The following is a 23,332-nucleotide window of genomic DNA, read 5'->3' as shown; positions in this document are numbered from 1 at the left end:
AAAGCAAACGGACGAGGGGGGAATCATTGAGGTGGAGGCGTTGCGAGGACGCGCGAGCGAGATCGCCCGTCGTCGGGTCTGAACGCCTACCGTCGTCCTTGTAAATGGAGACATCGTCGTCGTAAATCGTATAATACGGATAACTCTGATCCGGGTCGTTGTAGTACGCCTTGGATAGAACCGGTGCCACGGTCGAAACCAGGGTTTTCGCGAGCCTCGGCGACTCCGACGTCGGGATCGGCGTTCTGAAATGTTGACAGACGCGCTCGATTATCACGGGCGAGATCGCGTTGCACGGATCGCCGCTGAGCTGGTTTATTAACGGATAACAAATTCCGGAACGTTAGTTCCGTCTCATAACAATCACTCAATATGACAAAGTTTTTAGCAATCGGCAATTACTCAATAAATCATGTCGATCACGATATTTAATGATTGAGAATAGTTGAAATTGATATTGTTATGTATTCTTGTATTCAGGGATATTGTTTGTCGATGAGAAATAGAAAATTTGGCAATTAGAAGCGATTTGTCGGACTTATTCGCCTTGTTGGCAGTGAAATGTTGAAATTAATATGAAATTAATATTGAGATTGTTATGGAACGTTACACGTTTGATAAGACTGATTGCTGCTAAAAGAAGAATATAGAATGTTTGTTAACCAAAAACAATTTGTCCGATTTATGCGCCTTGTTCGCGTCGTAGGAAAGTGCGACTTCGTTTACCAACCTGTAATGAGTCTCGGCCTGGACGCGCGCGCTCACCAGGCTGTCCTTCTCCCTCTCCTGAAACAGACGCGATCTCGACTTAATCTATCTCGACTATCGACTGTCCCGCTATCTTCGGTTTCATCGCTGATGACCGATAAAATTTAGATGCGGCGATTAAACCGGACACCTACTCGCGACGCAACTTTCTACCTGCCGTTCTTGTCGCGACAAACCGTCGATGCATCCTAATATGCGCGATTGCGCGATTGAATCATGCGCGTCCGCTATCGCGACGAGCGCGTTAATCGCCGAAACTAAACTCTCTCTTCCCTTCTCTCCCTTTCTTCGTTGCAAAAGCACGCCTGTACGTTGTTGATGTTATACGAATTTAATTTCTTTTTCATGCATTTCGAATGAAAGCAAGTCATCATAATCTGCTATTTATTTTTCATCCGTTTTCGAACTTGCCTCTTCTCGTTAATAAATGATTATTAAATTATCGAATAACGAATCGGTAAAAAAATAGGCGGGCAATTTTGATTCGTGCTAATTCATCTTTTCCTGTTATGCAACTAATTGGTGTTTTTCTTTCCCCGTTAATAAATATTTGTTGAATTGTTGAGTCTCCAATTGACGAAAAATACTTGTTTGTCTATTATGCAATTAATTGATTTTTCTTAACTTTAAGATAAGTAATTATTCAATTTCTAAATTGCTAATCGATACGGAGATGAATGGGCAAACTTTTGATTCATTCGCGATTCAGCCATTCTGTCGTCGGCAAATGAGATGGCGAGCGACGCGAATCTTTCGAATCACTCACCGATATTATGTTCCGTCTCAAACCGTCACGATCACGCTGCACCTGACCGATCGTCGACGGTTGTCCCCGGTACACCCGTTGCTGCCGATCGTTCTCGACCTCCGAGGCGGGCCCGTACTCGTCCTCGTGGTAATTCGTTCGCGAGTGCTGCCGTTGTCGCAGCTGCCTCTCGATCTGTGAGACCGGCGGCGACGTGCTCGTGATCGTGACCGGCCTTTGGATCGGTCGTTGTTGTTGCTGCTGTTGTTGCTGGTCCCGTAGCTGTTGCTGCGACTGCCGTTGCTGCTGCGGTTGCTGCTCCTGTAGCGTGTCGAGCTTCGTGGATCTGCGATCGAGACGGGGATTTTTGAGCGGCTGACTCGATGATCGATAAAATCGGGGCGTGACGAACGCGAAGAATGAAATTCGGCTCGACCGGACGGAATTCCGGTGTTCCTCGAAGGCGTGGAATAACGTTGAAGATCACGTCGGATGCGATCCCCTGCCTGCGCGACTCGCGCCTGATTCTTACCGCGCGTTCAGCGCTCACACACGACCGTTTGATTCTAAGGCGCGATGTTCCCTCCGCGCGCGCGCGCGCGCGATCGTTGCCGCTTCAATTGGATTTACATGAAATTACATGTAAGAAATTCAAATTGAATAGAATTTAATCATAGAGGAGAAGGTGACGTCATGGCCTTTGTGTACGGCAAAAAATTTGGTGTTAAAAATGGCTGGAATCTGGAATCTCGTGTCACTTTGACACGGAGAGCGTGTTAAATGGCACACAAATATAACGCTAAACTAATACATTTGACTCATCGACATGTGTTGAATAGAATTAAATTAAAGTATAATTTATCGTTATATTTGCGTGCTTTTGTGTACACAAATTGTGCACTTATCATGCAGTGTCTCCAAATTCCTAAATCACATTCCAAGTAACAAATATTTCATAACTCGGAATCTAAAGTCGAACAACACTCCGACGAATGTAAACGTTAAGTTTCCAACTTGAAATGTCGACTTTAACAGAGTTATTGTGCAAAACCTAAAACAGTGTCCGTGATACCACTTTCCCATCGGTTGAATTACACGAAATCCAATAGTATTGAATTAATTTAAAGTAAATTCACTTGAGAAGAACGACGCACGCGCATGTTCACGTCGCCGATTCGGGATCCAGTCGCGCGTTTAACGCGACGAACGCGCGGGTGAGAGAATCGAATTTAGCGGCGTTAAATTACACAGCTGTCGAATGCAGCCGCAAGTTACGATCGTCAGACAACAGTTTCGGGGTCACGGCGCACGGGTGTCTCGATAAATCTGTCTCTGACGCGCGATATCGGCGATTACGTGGTGCGCCTCGCGGAAGTTCTTCGTCGAAGCGACAAGGACACCCGGGGAATTCGGGACGGAGAGCGAATAGTTGAGAAACACTCTCTCTCTCTCTCTCTCTCTCGCCCCCTTCCCCGATCACCCGCGCACGCACAATACGTTAATGAACGGCCGGCCCGCAGCGGCGTTGGCCAACTTCGGGCTTACATAACGGGACCCGCTCGACTGTCGCTCGTGCCCGACCAGGCCCATTCTCGTCACAGATTCGTCGTATGTATTTATTTATTTTTTCTTCTTTTCTTCTCCCGCTGGGGGCGGGAGGAGGGGGGGGGGACACGATTTAAATCTAAGGTGTGTAACGCGCACGTAGGTAGATAAACACATATGAACGGCGTTCGGCCGGTCCGTTTTGCTTTTCTCGCGCGTTTACTTTGCAGATCGTTCGTGTCCTTTTCTTTCTTCCTTTCCTTTTCGGTTCGCGCGAGAGTAAAACGTGTTAAACGCCGGCGATTGCGTATGTACGTTGTGATTTATGCTGAAGTTCTCGCGGCTACGAGTTTACTGGCGGCTTATCGCGTTATCCTGACGCGAAAGTGTCGTGTTTCCTTCTCGAAGGGAACAGAATTATCCACGTTTTAAATTATCGATCATTTTTCCGCCGATTATTATTTTCGTAGACTTAATATCACGCATCGCTGACTGATCTACCTTATCCTTATATCGTAATGTTTGCCGACACGTAACGTTAAAATCGATATTATTTTGCACGTGACGCAAGGAATTTTTTTGATTTATTTATATTTTTTCCTTCTTTACATTGATTTGTGAACACGGCAACCAGACTATCGATCTTCCTTTTTTTTTTCCGAAATTGAACGTAGAGGAAGTGAAAGTAATATGGAATACCACGATTTCTAAGTCTGTTAAGCCTGTCAAGAGAATCTAATCGACCAAGCAGCAGCCTAGTAGGAAATCGTGTGCAGTGTGTGTGTCTAATTTTAGATTTTCTGAAATGAAAAAGGCTCGATTTCAGAGAACTAAACTTTTAGTCCAAAGAACCACAAGTTCTTACGACTAAGCAAATATTTGTTTCAGCATATCCAACTAAATTTCATTTGAGTCAACTAACTGGATTTCTCGGTGTACTTGGCATTACAACCGAGTGGAAATTAATTTAAAGATAGACAGTGTTTTTCTAAACAAAACCAATTTTTTTAAATTTATCTTAATCAGGAGACCACATTGCCATCCTTGTTCCTCTTTGACCCATCATGCAGTGATCGTCGGATTTTTATAAATAACGTTCTAATAAATACCTTACGACTTTGAGTCTAGAATCGATTGAACGACACTTGGGCGAATGCAATCGTTAAATCGTCAATCCAAAATATCGATTGTCAACAAAGCTGATGATGCAATAATAATGATATAAGTTAACAACGTTTATCTTGATTTATCCTGAATAATTTTCAATTTATCACGAAGAAAACCTCAGTGAGTATTCCATAATACCCGCGCGCTTCCTCTACGGCATCTTCAAAAGACACGGGCTCGCGCCTTCTCCCACGTCGAGCGGAGGATCTCGCGCGCGTAGGATAGACGCTTCTTCATTCAATGGCGCCTCGGCAGCCGAGAAAACATGAGTCGGTCTATCGAAATTAATGACTCCGCTCCCCCCCCGTGCCTCGCGCGATCCGCCACGGAACCGCCTTAATCGAGAATAGCTCGCGCGCGCTGTTTCTCTTTCTCTTCACTCTCACTCTTGCCTCCCCTCCCCNCTCTTGCCTCCCCCCCCCCCCCCCTACTCAGCGCCGCGAGCGTGGGTGAAGCTCGAGCGTGAGCGGCCATTGTTTCGCAATCCGCAGGTCGAATATCGCCGCGTGTCGCATGGAATGTGCCGCCGAATGAGCTCCCTTCGCTCGCAGCCGGTTTTGCGAAATCACTCATTAGCCGATCCGGAAATAGATCGGTCGTTTTAATTCCCTCCCGCGTGTCGGGAAGAGGAGGGGAGGGCATCGGGTCTTCTCATCGGCTTCTGTCCTTCGTGTTACGTCGGTTGCACGTCGAAAGACCTCCGAGATCTTTAATTAACACATTGACCGCCACGGGCATCTCGCCGGTGACCGCCACTTTTCTTCTCAACGGCGCCACGGGGGTCACCCTGAAGACCGGCATCTCGCTTTTCAGCGGCTTCCCGGGGGGTAAACGTCGCTGGGCTTCCGGTGAGACGAGTCGCCACGCGTGATGATACAGTTCGATCCAATCATTATTTCATACGCGGTATGATGCAGTGGGTTTATCATATACGATAATTGATGGGGATGTCCCTTTTTCTCTCTTACCTTTTTACTTTGTACTCTTTCATCGTGCGATCAACAAGTGTAAACAAGTGTATTCGTTATTTGATCTGTATTTTGTATCCAGAGGGAAGTTTTTATTTAATAATAATAATAATTGTTATATTTGGTTTATCACTATCAGATGCTTTTCATGTATTTAATGATAAAAAGATTCGAAAAATATATAAATATTGATAGATATTTATAATTATTTATCGGTATTTTTTTTATTCTATTTGATTTATTTCATCGTTAACGGGAAAAAGTCCCTTTTAGCACAAAGTAACACACAATATCAAAAAAAATAAAGCTAAAGATCAGAAGAACGAAAAATATTTACACAGAAAGAAACCTAATTCGAAGCAAAATTCATAAATATGCAAGTATATTTGATCATTATGCGATACTTGCTGGTTATTTAATTCATCACGCGATTTTTGATTATTATACACGTTATACGTTTGTCACACAATAAAAATTTCATTGCGTAGCATGCGGTAAAATACAGTAGAAAACTTACCGGGCGGTCGATGCGTTAATCGACTCTCCCATCGTCTCTCGTCTCTCGCGATAGAAACGGTTTATAGAAATCGTCTCACGCAAGACACGTCATTTTGCGACCTACTTGTGTACTCGATACCGAGTAAATCGCGGATTAGAGATTACAATTCGAGAGTGTCGCTCGCGATATTCCGTGACGAAATACCCGGAGCGTCGAACTCACCTTTCCAGCAGGGGATCCTCTTCGACCTCCTTATCGGACGAGCCACCTTCCGCACAGCCTACATTTCGCGGCCAATCGCACGTCTGCAGGTCGTGACTGGAAGAAAGCGCAGACGATTCGAATTACTTCCTCCTGCCCGACATCCCGTCGATGTCGATCGCTTCGAGCTATTTCTAGCGCGGCGGGTTTTCGCGTGATTACGAGCGCGCACGTGCGCGTGATTAAAGTAACATTTGCGCGATTAAAGCCGCGAGTCGTTTCCGATATCGCTCGTTTTGCGACATTCGCGCGTTTTTCATCGCTTCCTCCGCCGCCTTGTTGCGCAAACGCGAATCTTCATGATGCGCAGCTTTTTTCCGCCGTCATAGGCAAAAAATGTCCGACTATTGAGAGTATCGAAACGGCATCGTTGGGTTTCAAACGTGAGAAAAATCGCGACCTAAAGTAGACCGAAGATTTCGAATCGGGAGCTTCGTGCGAGACTTCGTGCCGCTCGGAATGAGAAACGAAACACCGTTTTGACGCGAGCTCTCAGCCTGCGAACGAAAAGAGTGTTTGGCATTTAAGGCTATAATTGCATAATGAAATAATTATAGTCGGGGGAACCATTTCTTGCGGTGAGTGTGCTGCGGTAGTATCAGTGTAATAATAACCTTACGTAATGTAACGGAGTATCGATGCCGCTTCCTTTCTTCGTTAAATAAACGGTGAAATGTGGCTCGTGCCGAAAATCACTATAATTTTCGACATTTTAATTGCTCTTTTTCTCTCTCGTTACACAGAGAGAAAGATTTCTCTAGTATACGTGTTTGTTTGACTTGAGTTTGGTTAATATAAACAACATAATTAAACGTCAAATATTATTTTATTCGATGATTTAAATAAAAATGTTGTTTTACCAGAATGAACCGTGCTGTTCGATAGGAAAAACGGTATTTTCAAGTAATTATTTTGATTAAAATTTCTCAACGGTTAATTTCTGAATAGTCGTTTTCGATAAAAAAAAAAAATTCTTTATTCTAATATAGTGTTATTTCTTTCAAATAATTTATCGCTAGCGTCAGTTATTGTAAAATTTGGATGAAAATATAAAAGAAATAAGTTATTTGGCGTAAAGATATTTCTCTGTTCAAGGGACGAAACGAAATCCAGTTTGTCGGATCAAATATTCGTTTCTTTGCTCCATTCCGAGAGACAAATCTGTTCCGGTTAAATAAATAAATTTCAAAGAAACCTTTTTTCTCTGTGTAAATATAAGTTGCGCGGCTCTGAGGGAGTAACGATCGTAATTAAGAGGTAAAACGTTGTCGACGTAACGGCCGGCGATTGACGCAACACTGCGTGGCTGCAGAGAAGCACGTGGTTTTCCCCGAGGCTTTCCCGGGCCCAGAAGGAGAGTGAAAAAGAGAGAGAGAAAGAGAGATAGAAAAGGACACTAGTTCATCATCGGGAGGTCGCATTTGGCGATTTCGGTGTCGTTCTCCGGAGCAGCTGTCGTCGTCTCGATTCTTTAACCGTACTTGGCTATATCGTGTTACCGTTAAGCACCTTGGTCTCTCGGATCTCGGCGAACCCGTTCGCGGCGCGCTCGCTCGCTATCCTATCGTATCAAGCGAGGTGTGGCCGATCGATTTTTTCCCTTCAGGGTTATGCGTGCACACACGACCCCCTTTTACCGCGCGGATCCAGACGCGGGGCGACGACGGCTGAAAGTAAGGCCCCAGGATCGTATGTATAATATCGGTCGATCGCGCGCCGAGACACGCGAAGGGAATTTATACGAGCAGCGCGCGAGCGGGGCGCCGAAACGCTCGATCATTTATTCTCGATCCGGCTCGATCGGCTCCGGGTGTGACAATATTTTCGCGCGATCGCTCGTCCGCCCTTGATCTCCAAGTAGACAACTGCAATTTTAACTGCAACCTGGCTCTAATCACGATCTCGATTGAGATCTCCGAGCGCAATTCTAATTCACTTTCTCCTATTGCCCTCCTTTTCTCCGTTGTTACTTTAAATTCTCTTTTCTTCTTGTCCCCGTTATTCGTCCATTTATTTTCTATATCTTTATATGTGGCATTAAATGCGGCATTAAATCAACCTCCAATATTAAACGTAACAACGTAACAGATATTAAACTCGTCAAATGGTGACAAATATTCGACTTAATCAGCCTGAAATATTAAGCTTAATCGGCAATTTGTTCCTTTTAATTTGAAGGCATTGGAATTTATTTCACACTTGCACGGTTTCTCTTCAAAGATTCCAAACGATAATAATATCTGTCGAGCGAACAAACTAATACGATACTTTTTCAGTTAATGGGTGTCAATATTTTTCGGAAGAAAATTCTCGCCGCCGCATTCGACCGAATCGAAGGTAAACGGCGACACCGTTCGGAAAACGCGGGCTCGATCGAAGGCGCGTTACTCGCTCACGGCGCCCGTCGAGACTTTGTATTTAGCGCGCGATTCTCCCCGAGGCGGAGCTCGTTTCGAGGGATTTATTATCGCGGGCTCGATTTGTCGGCTGTTTTCAGCGAGCGAGCCGTTTTCGAGCGACGTTCACCCGGGAAACGAGTCGAGGAAACGATCGGTTTCGGCGTATCGGCGATCGCGACTCCAGCGATTTTCGCGAATGTGCCTCGAGCGTTGCGAACGGATAACGAGTTCATATTTCCCCAACCGGTCCTATCATAACAGAATTACAATCATAATATCACTGCAACGTCACGATAATCATTGCGACGACTAACGTTAACCAGTAATGATTAATCATGACTTTATGATAATCTAATCGACTTTAATTCCAACTAACTCTAACCATATTTTGCGGCAATCTAACCAGTCACAATTTTATGATAGGGAAAATGCATGAAAACTGACACACCCGTGTTTCTTGGCGCGGTTCGCTCGTGTTATTAGCGTTGTTTGATATCAAGTTGAGCTATCATTTCGTAAAAAATGGACAAATCAGCCGTAATTTATTTAACGACGTTATTTTGCAGCGCGAGTTTTTAAGTGTTTCAATCACTTTGGAACTTGCGCCAATCTCTATCCTTCGTCGTCACCGAATCACGCAAGAAAAGTTAGGATTAGGTTGTCCTGTAAACTGATGTCTAATTAGAGATACATAATTTCAATAATTTCAATAAGAAGAGAGAAAATAATAACAGAGGAGGAAAGACAATAGGAGAAAACGTATTTATTATAATCTCTCAACCGACATCTCACGTAAACTTTACTGTGAAACTTCGCTTCACGGCATACCAGCGTTGCTGGTTTGCATTCATTTTAGACATAAATAAAAAAAAAATTTAATCGTAGACATAAAATTTTAATTTTATACCTTCTCAACAGAACTTGAGATTTTCCTTCACTATAACAATTCGATGAAACTGAAACACGCCGATGAAAATTGTCGCCCGTGTGCGCTCTCGGAGGACAAAGCATTCCTCTCGACCATTAGTGGGAAGTGGGAGGGGAACCTGTCCATCCACGTTGGATCTTTGGATCCGTGCGCGATCCGCGGGAAAGTGCGGTGTTTCGTCGGCGCGATGCGACGTTGTGCGCGCTCGCTCGTCGCGGAAATCTCTCACGAATCTCATAACGGCGAACTCTGGGAACGCGCGATGGGCCGCCGCCGTCGTCTCATCCGGCTCACATCTGTCTCTACCCGACAATACGTGCGCACAGGCCGCGGCTTGCTCTTTTACTATCATTACTCGCTTAATTTCCTAAGCGCAGCGCGCTAATCCCTGCCCATATCAGCCGATCGGTCGGCCCGGCGAAATCGGCCGCGCGTCTCGTTCTTACTTCTCTCCCGCCTTTTTGCCGGGAGTCTCACCTGCCGCTCGCGACGATAATCGCGAGCGCCCCGGCGGTCGACGACCCGGCGCAATTAAGCGGCCGCTCGCAGAAACTCCGAGGTGCAACGAGCGGAAGAATGCCTCTCCAGCCGGCCATCCTTCACGTTATCGCGAATTTGCGATCGCGGAACCGCCGGGCATCTCGATCGCGACTCGCGACACGCGCGCGAAGATTTTTCAGAGGCGGCCCCAGGAGTGATCACCAGCGGAATCATCTCTAGCGTTTCTCGCACGCGAGATGAGAAAAATAATGTCGACTCGCGCGTAGAACAATTTCACCGATTATCTATTTCCCCGCCGGGCAAACATTTCTTTCGCGGAGATCTCACACGAGCCGCGCAAATCCTTCCTCGTGTCTCTCTCGCTCTCTCGCGTCATCTTACTTCAACTCTCGCGTTCGACGCACCGAGAAAAAAAAATGCTTAAACATTTGTTCGTGAGAGACGTGAGGTTTATTTCCGCGAAATAAACCTTATATCTCCTACGAATAAATTTTTTAATGTTTATTTTTTTCAGTGCGGTTTTAAGTTGTAACTTTTTACATTGAGAAAAAAGTCCTTAAAAATTCACTTATGAAGTAAACCTTATATCCTCTTCACGAGTAAATTTTTAAGCCTTTCTTCTCAGTGCAGCAAGGTTTTACCTGGTCAAGTAATATTTACTCGATTCGGGTCAGTCATTTCCCAAGTAAATTATCCAAGTAAAATATTTACTTGATCCGAGTAAAATTCACTTAATCCGAGTAAAAATTTGCTAAGGATTGTTCGAGTAATTATTTACTCGAATTTAACACTTTTTTCTGTGTTTTTTTTTTTTGGAGAATGGTCCTCCGAAAAAATACAAGAACCCTTCGTCGTGCCGGCTTCGGCGATTTTCTGATCGCGTTACCTGTACATGAGGCCTCCCGTGCAGGACTCGAGCAGTGCGCCGCCGAAGACGCACACATAGTACTGCGTGCAATCGCGTGGGTGAGGATAGTATCCGAATTCCTCGGGACACTCGAATTCCAAGGCCGCCTCATTTCGGCTAGCTCGTGCGCTCCTCGGAGTGTTCCGTTGGCATCCTGCAACACGTCCGTGTAAACGACAGTTTAGTTTCGGTGTCATTAATTAGCAAGGTGTCGTTAAATTGGCGCTGACTGGCGGCCGCTATGACCGCCAATCTCATCATATTAATTATTCTACGTATCGTTAGCATAATAATTTATTATCATAATAGTTATAATATTATATTATAATCTCATACAATTATATGATAATTTTATTACGTTAGGTTACACGTGTTTGTCATATTATTTTATTATGTTAGTGATCATATTATATTAAGATAAATTATTACCAGATTTCCTTTTCGTGAATTTACTTTATCTCTCCGGCACAAATCGCGATCGAATCAGAATCACCGGCCTCGCGTCTCAAATCTCCCGGTGCGCGCGTTTTCCTGCGATTACGCGAATGCATACCTCGAACCGGGCGTACATCTGATCCTATCGAAGCTTATGCAGTTCCCCGTGTGGACCGACTATCCGTTCCTAGATCTCCGCGGGATTGCGAAATAAATTCTTTTTTTTTTTTTTGCGCGGCCTCAGTTGCGAAACGGTAGAACAAAGAGAGTCGTACGGGAGAAGTGTGGATTAACAGGCCCCACGTGCGGATACATAAAATCGATAAAGACCGTTAACGAAGACGCAATCCTTGCGATTGGATTACCTCGCGCGTGGCTCTTTGCGTAATTCGAACCCTGAAATACTTCCGATCGATCGAGATTTGTGTTCAACTCTTTTACATACCCATGCGTTACTTTAACACACCGTGTTTACATCTCTTCGACATTTTGTGTTGCGTTGATATTTAACATATGTAAATATAAAAATAACACATTTTATATTTCAATATCGATTAAAGTAATTTTGTGTTACTTCTCAACGTACTCATCCCGTGTTAAATTAACGCAAAAATTCGAGTGAACCGTTTAGGACACGTGAGATGCGTTAAGTTCGACCCGAAATCTTTACACCGTGCAGAATCGGAATCAGAGGATCGGGAGATCCGTGTCGCGCGAGAGTCGATGATACAACCCGCGAGTATAAATTGACCGATCCGCGCGGACAAAGCGATTTCGTCCACGGCAGAGTGATTCGTCCGTTTCGCAAACGAGCTGTGGTCCCGAGCGGTCAGGAGTGATACTTTTCGTGTGCCCCGAAGGCGCGTGCACGATCTCGCTCTCGCCGTATATCATCGCTCACGACACGTCGCGCATTTGCACGTTTCAATGGGAACGAGAACGTGGTAAATGCAGTAGCAACAGCGATGTTACGCAACGGAAAAGTAACCGGATTTTCGGTCGACCTTGCGCTCACACACGTCCGGAGTGTTGGACGAGCGAGCGCGCGGCTATTCGAGAAACGGCCAGTTGCGCTGCCGTGTGCGCGCATGCAGGCGTAATCCGCGAGCGGGCGATCCGGATCGTAAAAGTGGAGCACGCACGTCGTCGCGAGCGGAAAAGGAGCGGAGAAAAACGGCGAAAACACGAAGGAAGACACAGCAATGGGATTCCCTCCCGAATCGAAGCGAGATTTTCCGTGCGCCCGTGGCGCGCGTGGCCGCTTTCTACGATCTTTCCGCCGGGCGATTCCCACCTAATTATCCGAGGATTATCTAATTATCGTAAAATATTGCGTAAAACATCCGCGAGCGGGCTCTCATCGGTTGGAGTACCTCGGGAATTGCTCACGTCGTGTCTAATTAATAGATTGGCGCGAAAGATTTTGTCGTACTTCTGCTGAATTCTTGTAGAAAGCTTGAGGGCTGAGAGGAAGGCAGGAAGTCCTCGTTAATTTTGTATATAAATTTGCGAATGAATCACCGGGTAAGCGCAAGATGCTTCTAAATTTCTAGAATGATGCAACACTTCTTTTCTACGGAAGAAACCTGGTTGGAAATTTTCATCTTTCCTGTCCAGCGAATATTATGTAAAAATAAATTCTGCTATTCTCAATATTATGAATTACTTATTAGAATTGTTTTAACACACGTACGTATAAGTGTCTATTCACACGAAGGAAATACCGTATCGCATAGTCCGCAGATCCCATTTTACCGACGATCTCGGGGAAAATCTGGAGAGCCGCGATTTCCCGAAGGCGCGCGGACACGCAACGCGAGCACGCAGGAGACGCGCTCGCGAGAAAAGCGGCACGCATTGCCGGGTTTCACAAGCGAGCCTCTCGCGCAAGAGGAAGTCCGAGCCGCGGGCTCTTTCTCGACGTGCGTTTTCCCTCTGATTGCAGAGGCGGATTGATTAATAAGCAGCCCCGGGAGAGGCCGGGATAATTGAGCTCGCGGTGGTTTAACGAGAACGCACGATCCGTCCGCGACGAATCGATACACCGGCCGTCGGCCACGCTGTCATCCGTTCGTCATTTCCTTCTCCTTTTCTGCCGGAAGTCGCGGCGGTACGCCAAGAAGAAGTGAGGAGGAAGGAAGAAAACGAACGTCGAACGTCGCGGATCGGAAGGTGGAGTTTACGAAAGCGGTGAAACGACGCGAGAATTTTTACAACGGTCGAGAACGCGAAATTCTCCCGAGAAGCTCGTCCGTGGCTCTTTGCTTCTTCTTTTTCACGGGAATTCAAAATCATTCCGAGGGTATCCAGAAGCGAAACATACCGAGCTTCAATAAAGTCTTAAACATTCAGCAGGCCAAAATTCACCAGTGTTTTTCATTCCTGTATTCTTAATTACCATCTCACGTGATGCAGCATGATACGATTATAGCGACGATACGATGATGATATCGCTTTTACAAACTTGCCAAGACAGATCGTCCGAATAATCAACAAGCATAATGCATACGCGTGTCCAGTCGCGATGCGGGCGATTAGAAAGGCTAATGAGTCTCGGCCTGACAAATTTTAAGATTTTATGGAAGCTCAGCGCGCGCCTGTGACGCTGAGATCTGCAAAGTAATCTTCTTCTCTGCGTAAAACTTAACCGTTATTACGACTTTTGGCAGTATAAGAAACGCCTTTCGCCAGCAATTACGTGGCGCGTTTTATTACAATACTCAAGGCAAAAGGCTAAAGACTTACACCGTAAACCCAGCTCAAATCGATAGCTCTAATCGAAAGCTCGCCGCGTTCGCCGCTTCCAGCTGGCGTGGGAAAATTTCTCCATCGAAAAAAAGCAACTCGTCGGACGTTTTCCAACCGTTGACTCGACACAATCGCGAGAGCTCTAACGGTGCAGCCTGCAAAATCGCCTGCAAACTCAACCTTTATCCCTCATCTTCCGTTGCGCAACGCCGATGCGGCCCCGCCTTTAATCGTCTCCCGTGGTTGCAACCGAGGCCGCTATTATACGCCCGTGTGTGCGCGCGTTTCCACTTTTTCGACGATTTGTGCGTAACGCACATGTGCACGAGTGCGATTATGCGCGCGGATTCCGCGCGTTGCGCGTGGGTGCGCGTCTACCGAATAGTCTCACTCTGTGCCCCCCTCCCCCCCCCCTTCCCCCGGTCGTTCTCGCGTCGTGCGTGAGCGTATGCGTGCTTCCCATTACGCGTTATCCGGAGAACAACGAAGCCGTTACGTAATTATCAGCGAACGGTGGGCGCGTTACACGCGTTTAATGACGAGCAATAACTCGGATTAGTCTGATCACACACAGAGCGGGAGGAGTATCGTAACGGCGTAAAATTAGGTAACCGGAGTGGGAAACCCGGGCAGGGCGAGACTCTCAATCGCCCTGGAAAGGAGAGATCGGGAATGCGAGATTGATTTACCGGGAATGCGACCAATTAACGCGAGCGCAATCAGAATGAGCGGGCATTAATTATCCACCGTTGATCCATAATGCCGAGAGTAACTAGGCGATGAGGAGTTCTGCGCGGCTTAACGCGCCGCCCGGCGCGTCTCGCCGCTTTTACGAGACCTCGATTGTGTTTCATTAACCATCCGTACAAGGGGATTTACTCGGCGCGCGCGCGCGAGAAAGTGAACGCTGACGCGTGCGTTCGCTCGCGCGGACTGATTTATTTATCGAGAGACTCGTTTCGTTCCCTCGAGTTGAGTCCCGAGTGAGAACGCGGCTCGATTTGCGCGACGAACAATCGCGACCGAAAACGGTTTGAAGATATTCCCTTCCCTCCCGGAAAGAAAGGGAAAATAACAAACCGCAAATACGAATTCCGGATCAGTTGATTATCGTCAAGAATCGATGATGATAAAGAGATAGATTGATGCTTTATTCATAAGCAAAAAAGAAAGTAAAAGAGAGAGAGAGATGAAAAGATGAATTTATTGTGCGCTCTGGGAAAATTTCCACTCAATTTTAAATATAAAATACAAGATAAAAAGTAAAAAATATAATAAAAACAGAAGAAAATACAAAGTACAAAATAAAAAATATAGAAAAATAGGAAGATGCATAAAATAATAGGTACTAAAGAGCAACCCGCCTATTTAAGATAAATCGGCGGTAAATAGTTCAATATATAAAGTATAAAGTTTATATTTTAGAGAGAAAGAGAGAGCGAGGAAGAGAGAAATAAAGAGAGACGCGCGAAAGTTACGCTCATATCGATGTGTGTTAATCCGCGACTTAATGTGCGTAACATGCGAGGAGCGAGAGAGAACGAGAAAGGGAATCGGAGTTGCGGGATTGTTGTGACGCGAGTCTCACAATTATCATACGTTGTGATTACGTCGTCGGAGCGACGAGCGAAATGAGAGAATCGTTTGCGGCGGTCACGGAAAAATCGGCCGTGCGGGTATGCACACCTGGTGCGAACACGCGAGCCTACGCCGGGAAAGATGCGCATACGTAACACCTATAGTATTATGTAGTACGAGAAAAGAACGGGAATCGTGGCCCCCGTAATCGTGCGACGCACTCGTGAATGTTGCTGATATGGGAAAAAGGATAAATAGAAAAATAAAGAGGTAATTCAAAGTTAGATGTGAATTTTTGGAAATAACGATTACGATTGTGATATAATGTGAATGTTGGATTAAACGTCTCGAGTAGGAACTTAAGGCAATGTCCTTCATTTGCAATTTCCCGACGATTATTAATACGGAATTTTTGGGCCTCTCTCTAAGTTTCTTGTCGCAAAGTCTCTCTTAAAACAAATAAAAATTCATACATGATACGATACGATATACCATGTAATATATCATATAATATAATAAAATATATTATGACGTAATAAAAATAGATATGATGTGATCGTGTATAATATGATACGATGAATGTCAAGCTGTTAAAATGACAGGTCAGTCGAATAATCGCAAGAGTCATAATACGTACGCATTATGAGACACGGAGAGAGACGCGCATCCGCATAATTACGTAGTCAAGCGAAGCGGTTAGCACGGCGGCGATTTCTTCCCGGTGACATTGAAAGCCGATGCGCGTTCGGCGCGAAGGTCGTCGGGAAAAGTCGGAACCAAGGAAAGAGACGGATTTGAAGAGGCGTCCTCGACCGTACGGATGTAGAAGGACGCGTGGCTGGTAATTGACGTCAGGAGGAGCGATATTCATGCCAGATCCTGATCCCGTTCACCCTACGTCTCTCTCTTTCTCCCTCTTCCTCTCTCTCTATCGTCAGTAACACCGGCGGTCGACCTCGGGATCATTCACTCGCGACCTTGAGAGCGGCCCGCAAGGTCGCCGTCCTTGCCCGCGAGGCGATCCAAAATCCCGCTCTCGATGTTCTTTTATTGATCGAATCGTGGGCGCAGGGGGAAGGGACACTTCCTCGTCCTGAGGAATGCGGTAGAGTCCCGCGGGGCTTTATCGTGTTCCTGGGAGTAGTGCTCGAGTGATGTCAATGTTAATCGTGGCAATTTTTAGTATCAAAATTTCTGCATATTCATCAATCGAAAAATACTGGAAAATTATTCCTCGTGACTGACACGATAAAAATATTTCAATATCGATACCTCTGGATATTTATCGGTTAAAATATTCCGGAATTATACACAGGGTGTGACTAAAGGAGACAAACTTCGGGGGCGAGCTTCCTACAGTAAAAACACGAATTCAATTCAACGTGTATCGAATCAAATGAAGGACATTTTGAACATTGCTGCAACTAAAAACCGATAATAATAATAAATAATTTTACTTTTTCATTTTGCATCGATAAATATTCGTTTGAGCTGTATCTCAGTGTCTCAGTAACAGTGGATTTGCGTATGTATGTTCAGGAGAAAAAGATCTGGTTGCATTAATCAGAAAGGCAACGACCAGGTTCTGGCTGAAGGAAACAGAATTTCCGGTTATAAGAAGCAGACATTTTTTCCGTGTCGATATGAATTTTTTTTTCGCGTTTCAAAGCGTGGGAAGCTCGTCTCCGAAGTTTGTTCCCTTATTTTAGAGTTACACCCTGTATATTCTTCGTGACTGAAACGACAGAAAGAAATCGGAGCGGTTTGAAGAACGTCATTACCGATGCTCTTCAGAGTTTACGCCTTAAACCGACGGAGATCCCTAACTCCGATGACTACGGCAGAAGCGTGTAACGAAATTTCATGTTCGCATCATCCGCACTTCATAATAAACTTATTATATCAATCAGCGTTTCCGCATTAACGCGCACAGGTTTATCGCGATATAAAAGCAGTCCGTACTCGATATACGCGCCGCTCGACTCTCGAAAGCTACGTTACTTCATTTTCCAGCGGCGACAAACGACGTGGAACAACGTCTCTCGGCATTTCTTCTTCCCGAAGGAAAGAGAGAGAGAGAAAGAGAGAAAGAGAGAAAGAGATAGATCTCTCCGGAATCCTTTCGACGCGAATCCCGGCCCGTTACGTAAAGTATTCCCACGGTGGCGACGCGCGATTTTCCATCGCGCCGCTGACATTTCAAGCGAGCGAGAGAACGAGCGAACACGTGGAAGCGCTGGGATCATCATCATCATCTTTCGTGGAACGGTAACGTAACCGAGGGCGATATTCTCCGGTGCGTTCCTCGCATCATCCGCAAATAATACGTTCCGCAGAAAGGCGCTGCTGCCCGGCGAATAATGCGACGGACGATGATGCACCCGCGCCGCTACAGGGACGGGGATTTAAATGTCAGGTGGAGCGCTCGGCTTCGCGTCACACAGCCGGCGACCTAGAAATTCCCGAACGATGCGCCGCGGAGAAGCGCGCCGACCTTCCCGCAGCCGATCCCGATCTCCTGATCTCTCGAGCTCATCCCTACGAGGGTATCGGCCGTTAATTACATGTAAACGCTCCGGCCGTTGTAGTTTTCAAGTGCACGGAAACAGAAGTTGCAGTCCTGCCGATAGAATCGGCCGTCAACGGCCATCATTGGAGCGAATCTAGATTCGGTCTTGTTTTGTTTATTTGTTTATTTTATCTTGTTTTGTTTATTTGTTTATTTACTCGAGGAAAGTATCCTTCGGCATGTATGAAAGAAAGGCAGAATAAATTTCTATAATTTTTATAAAATCGCAAGTAAATAAAAATTATCAGTCATTGATTAAATATTATTACAATTAAATTTATTTTTTTCTTCCGTCCTCGTCGTCGCTTTACGTACTTTTTCCTCTTTCGGTTTCTATTATTCTCTTTGATTTGACGTGAGAGAGGGAATTTTTTTCGGTTCATTCTATAAATAAATAAATAAATAATTATTATAGTTTTAAAGTTTCGGAGAAAACCCCGTTTTTCTCATTTTTCGCAGAATTCCTCAGCTTTTGTCCTAGGGATACAAAAATTCCACGTGTGTTCGATTAAAACCTATATTTACTATTTTTCGGTAAAAAAGGTAAGAAACGAAAAAAATCTACGGGAAAAATGGGAGAAACGTTTTCTTTCACAAAATTTTAAGACTGCAATTATTATTGAAACTAATATTCTCGAGTTAATAAAACGATGTATAAAGTATTAAATTCAATAACATTTCGTTATCGAATCAAGATTTACTCCAATTATGGCACAGTCGACAGATTCTATTGACGCAACAGCATTTATTGCTTTGCGTCTGTGCATTGCCGACCAAATTCTGTTTGATCCTTCGCACTTCCCGCGTCCGTCCTCTCCTGCCAAGGAGAATCCTTCCCGATTTTCAAGCCGAAGGCGGCGCCGTCTCGTTACAATCTTGATGACGGAAAATGAAAGAGGCTAGTGTAGAGGATGAGGCGGGGCGAGGCGGAGAGGCGCACGGCGGTGGTGCGTTGTAATGAAAAATTGCAAAACTGCTCCCCTTTAATGGCCGGCGCGAGCGCTTTCGCAAGTGACTGCGGTTTTTGGCGGCGCTCTTTTTGTGAGAGAGACACTCGAACGATTTTCACACGAGAGGGTGCGGAGGGAATGCACGCGGACACGAGCGTAGAGTTGCACCATTGAACGACGCGGAATCACGAGCGTGCAACGCCATACGTCGCTCAGAGCTCCGGCCGCGAAGAAACGCTGCGATACCGGCCGAGGGGAGCACCTCTTTCGCAAGGTCCTCTTGCGCAAGCGATATATATCATATGTACGTATGAAGCGTGATTTGTTTAGATGACTTTTCGCCGCGAAACGCGACGGGGGACGACTCGCAATCGGTGAGAGAGTCGTCACGGCAATCGCGAGGAAGAGAGAAATTCGAAGGAAACGAAGCCGCCTCGAGTTACGGGGAAAACCGCAATTGGCAAAGGAGTCGTCACGAAAGTGACAAAAAAAAAAAGGAGTATAAATTAAGGAAAAATTTACGAGTCATTTTTCGGATGACGAATCTCGTCGGGAAATTAGTAGAAATGGTGCTGTAAAAATTGCTGAAAGAAAAGGGATTTAAAGAGAGAGAGAGACGAAAACTTGGAATCACGAGGCCGGCCGGGAAACCAGCTCGGCGCACAGCAGCGAGCTTCCACGCTCGAGCTGTTTTTAGGGTCAGAGGTCACCGTGAATACCGTTGATCGACGAGACTCGCGTTCTCTGCCGTTGCCTCGCCGAATACGCGAAAATGCGAATGTGAGCGCTGCGAAAATATGGCCGGCGCACGCGATCGGGCGGGACGCACGCGATTCATCATCGGTGTCTGAGATCCGTCGCGCGCATTTACGCAACGTGGCACTTAGGGTGATCGCTACCGGAACGCGACGTCGAAACATCGTGAAACCGGCGGGAACCGCTACCGGGAAACCGCTGTTTCGTCGTGCTCACGATCACGCGCCTTCTCCCGCCGCGTTGGAGATACATTGTTATTGTAAAAATCTCTCTCCCTCTCTTTCTCTTTCTCTTTCCGTGCGTGCGATACAGTATATTCATACATATATGCAGGAATATGTACACACGGCGCCTGCGGACCGTAAATCATGCGCGCTGGTTTTCCCGAGGCGGCCCCGCGCTTGGAAGTCGGCGGCGCGCGCGTAACGAGACGCGAGGAGCGGAAGGACTCCGCGATGCTGGGAGAAGAAGTGAAAGTTACGCTATCGGAGAGAGATGGAGAATGCGAGCGGGCGCGCGTCGACGAGAGACAGAAGGATAAAGAGAGAGAGAGAGAGAGAGACGGCGAACGATCGAGCGAGCGAGAAAGAGAGATAGAGAGAGAGAGAGAGAGAGGGAGACTCCTGGCGCAGGATAAAGAGCCGGTGAGTGAATGAGTGAAAGTGAGCTGGAATACCGACGCGGTGGAACTGGAGCACCGGTTGCATAATATCGGACAGTTTGAACAGTTTAAGGCGTTCCGCGTTGTACGGACGGACGGACGGGCCCGATCGTGTATATCCGCGCCGCAATTCCGCGCGCGCGCGCGAACCGATAAATCATCGTATACGTGGCTACGTGACGGCGCGCCGGCGTGACGATAATTCGTAATTATGCTGGAAAAACGGAGCGACCGTCGGGCGCAGACTTTCGCCGTTTCCGAGCGCGAAGGCGCGCGACAGAGGACTTCTCTAGGATCGCGCGCGGTGATTAACGACGAATGACGGTCCCGTCCAAATTGAACCGCAAATGTTTCACTAGAGCAAGTGACGTTGTTTGACGGGGAAAACAATATTATTTAGAGGACGTAATATTCCGTGTATAATAAGAAAACATTGTGTCTCATTATATATTAAATGTTCCATCGGGACAAAGGAAAGTTCCTTAATTACTTTTCTAGCACAGTGTTACTTCTTTTGAATAATTTTTCACTCGTGAAAATCATTGTAATATTTGGATGAAAATCTGAAAGAAATGTGTTCTTTAAAATGAATATAGTATTTAAAGTAAAGAAGAGGGAGAGATGTTTATTGTTTGAGAAACCAAACAAACTCGTTCGTGGAACGAAACGTACGTTCGTTCGTTAGCCACATTCCGCAAGACAAATTTGTTTTAATTAAAGAAATTTTATTAAATCCAGAGGAAAAATCCAAGGAAATCTTCTTCTCTGTATAATCGATACTTGTTCAGTGTGTTTACGGGAAAAGATTTCCTAATGAACTCACACGATACATACAGATGTTCCTTCGATTGGCAAAAGTTCGATGTAACCGCAAACACGATGTAACTTCACCGTTGGTGGAAGGTTAAGCAAATTATGTTAAGCAAATTTGACGATAAACGTAATTGTATCGCAACTTCTCTCGCCCGTCCTATTTCTCCCGTGAGGGATCGTTAAAGAAGCTGGTCCGGTGAGCACTCGGCACGAGTACGGTCACGTGTCTCATTAGGGCGGGGAACAGCGGACAAATCAGCAATCCAAAGGTTGCAATTCGCGTAAAGAGCGCAAGCGCTTTTTGCGCCGGCTCCGTGCGGCGAAATCGATTTTTCGACGCAGCGCGAGCGAAATCATTCCCGACCGGACGGACCTTGAAAAATCGCGCGAACGCGGCGCTTGCATAATGAGCAGCGCGGCGAAAGTCATTGTTAATTGGCTCGGCTTCACGACGACTATTTCTCTCTCGATTGGCTTCCCCACGGACGTCCTCTAATCAAAAAGTAGTGATTTCTCATAAACAAATAAATAAACGAGACGAATGAATAAAATCGATGTTTTTCGACGCGCCAATGATCTCTTTAGCGAATTTCTTAATAAATTGAAATTTCTTAATAAAGTAGCTCTAATCGCTGAAAGGGAAAGTGGGCTAAAAAAACTGAGTCAGGGTTACGCAGATTTTGTCATTACGCGGACCGCGTCAAATCGAGTAGAAATCGAGCGGGATCAGCGATCCGTCGAAGGAATTTGAATGGTAACCGATCGACGAGAAGTGGAGGAGGCCGCGACGCGGAAATGTGTTTCCCCGCCCAGCGGTATCACGCGATTTCGTGAATTTTTCAGCGCCCACGGCCTCGGAAGTCCGCGGTGAGCCGAGCCAAGTTGAGTCTCGCCGTTCCCGGTAAACGGTTTCGAACTTTCTTCGCGTGACTTCGACAACCGAAGTTCCCGCTCGTTCGGGTGGAGCATCGAATCGTACAACCGCAACCGTAACCCATCGGACTTGTTGTGTTGCTTCTTTCTCAAACGCCAGAAATGTTCCGGCAAGCTCATATAATACGGAGCGTGGTGCGAGTCATGTTTCCGGTTTTCGATGATTACCCGCCGACGAAATCGAAGCTTCCGGCTTCTATTCCCCAGACAATTTCAATGTTTATTTATTTATTTTGTAATTTAACTCCAAAATTGAAGACATTTTTTAAATAGAAAAACAGAATTTAAAATTAAATTTTATGGGTCGTCAAATTTCGACGATAAAAAGTCCACGAAACTGAAATTGTATTTAATTCAATATTCTCTCCTTCTCTCTCTCTCTCTCGTTCACGGGAGCCGTTTAACGTCTTAATTTATCCTCCCCTTAAATCGCCGGCAATTTACGATCACGATGTGATCGTACGTAATGCCTCGCGTGTCGTCGGTTTATTCCGAGGGCGAAATTCGATCCGCCGCCGCCCACACGGCTATCATTACGTCACACGTTACGATTCACCGTTCCCTGATCATCGTCGAACACGGACGCGAAGAGAGAGACGTCTCAACGCGCTCGTCTGTTTTCTCTCGGATTCACGGGAGGTCGTGAGGGCTCTTCTGCGCGTCATCGCCGGAGGTCGACGCGCTCTCAATCATGCTTTATGTTACGCTCCGTTGCATTTATATATATATATATTTATTTATTTATTATTCAATATTTATTCTATTATTTATTATTTTATTATTTAGCTACATCTACCTATTATTTTATTATTTATTTCCATTCATTATTATTTACTTATTTTTATTTTATTTCGTTCGAAAAATTAAAATTAAAAAAAATTTGATTTCTTCTATTTCGTTTAATTATATAACAACGCTTCTCTCAGGGTGCGAGATCGAAGTCTCGCGTCGAGCTCGTTTATGGAGTCTGCCCGACGAGATCCGAAATCTCAAAGTTCACCGTCGAAATTCGGTATGTGATTACGTGGCCGTTTATCATCGCATTAAATTCGTCACGTTCTCAACTGACCGCGATCTTACGGCTGAACTTCTCATTATGCAATCTCCGGGTTATATAAAACACGCGGATATCTAGACGAGGCTATATTTTATTTAAAACATAAGAGGATATATATATATATATATATATATATATATATAT

At 45.5% G+C, this 23,332-nt stretch overlaps 1 protein-coding gene across 4 annotated transcripts in view; it reads right to left on the bottom strand.

Moving 5' to 3' along the window:
- LOC106742321 overlaps positions 1–23,332 on the bottom strand; it is an 82,056-nt gene that overhangs the window by 14,631 nt on the left and 44,093 nt on the right. For all 4 annotated transcript variants that reach the window (XM_014615172.1, XM_014615171.1, XM_014615170.1 and 1 more), the window contains exons 3-7: positions 10,668–10,842; positions 5,915–6,010; positions 1,535–1,859; positions 731–786; positions 91–245 (exon numbers count right to left, since the gene is read on the bottom strand). In XM_014615172.1, the coding sequence (XP_014470658.1) occupies positions 91–245; positions 731–786; positions 1,535–1,859; positions 5,915–6,010; positions 10,668–10,842 (807 nt within the window). The remainder of the gene's footprint in view (positions 1–90; positions 246–730; positions 787–1,534; positions 1,860–5,914; positions 6,011–10,667; positions 10,843–23,332) is intronic.

The sequence above is a fragment of the Dinoponera quadriceps genome, unplaced genomic scaffold (genome assembly GCF_001313825.1).
Source record: "Dinoponera quadriceps isolate SergipeBrazil2010 unplaced genomic scaffold, ASM131382v1 scaffold628, whole genome shotgun sequence".
NCBI classification, from domain to species: Eukaryota; Metazoa; Arthropoda; class Insecta; order Hymenoptera; family Formicidae; genus Dinoponera; species Dinoponera quadriceps.
The sequence above is the reverse complement of the archived record's forward strand: the minus strand, read 5'-3'. Positions and strand labels throughout refer to the sequence as shown.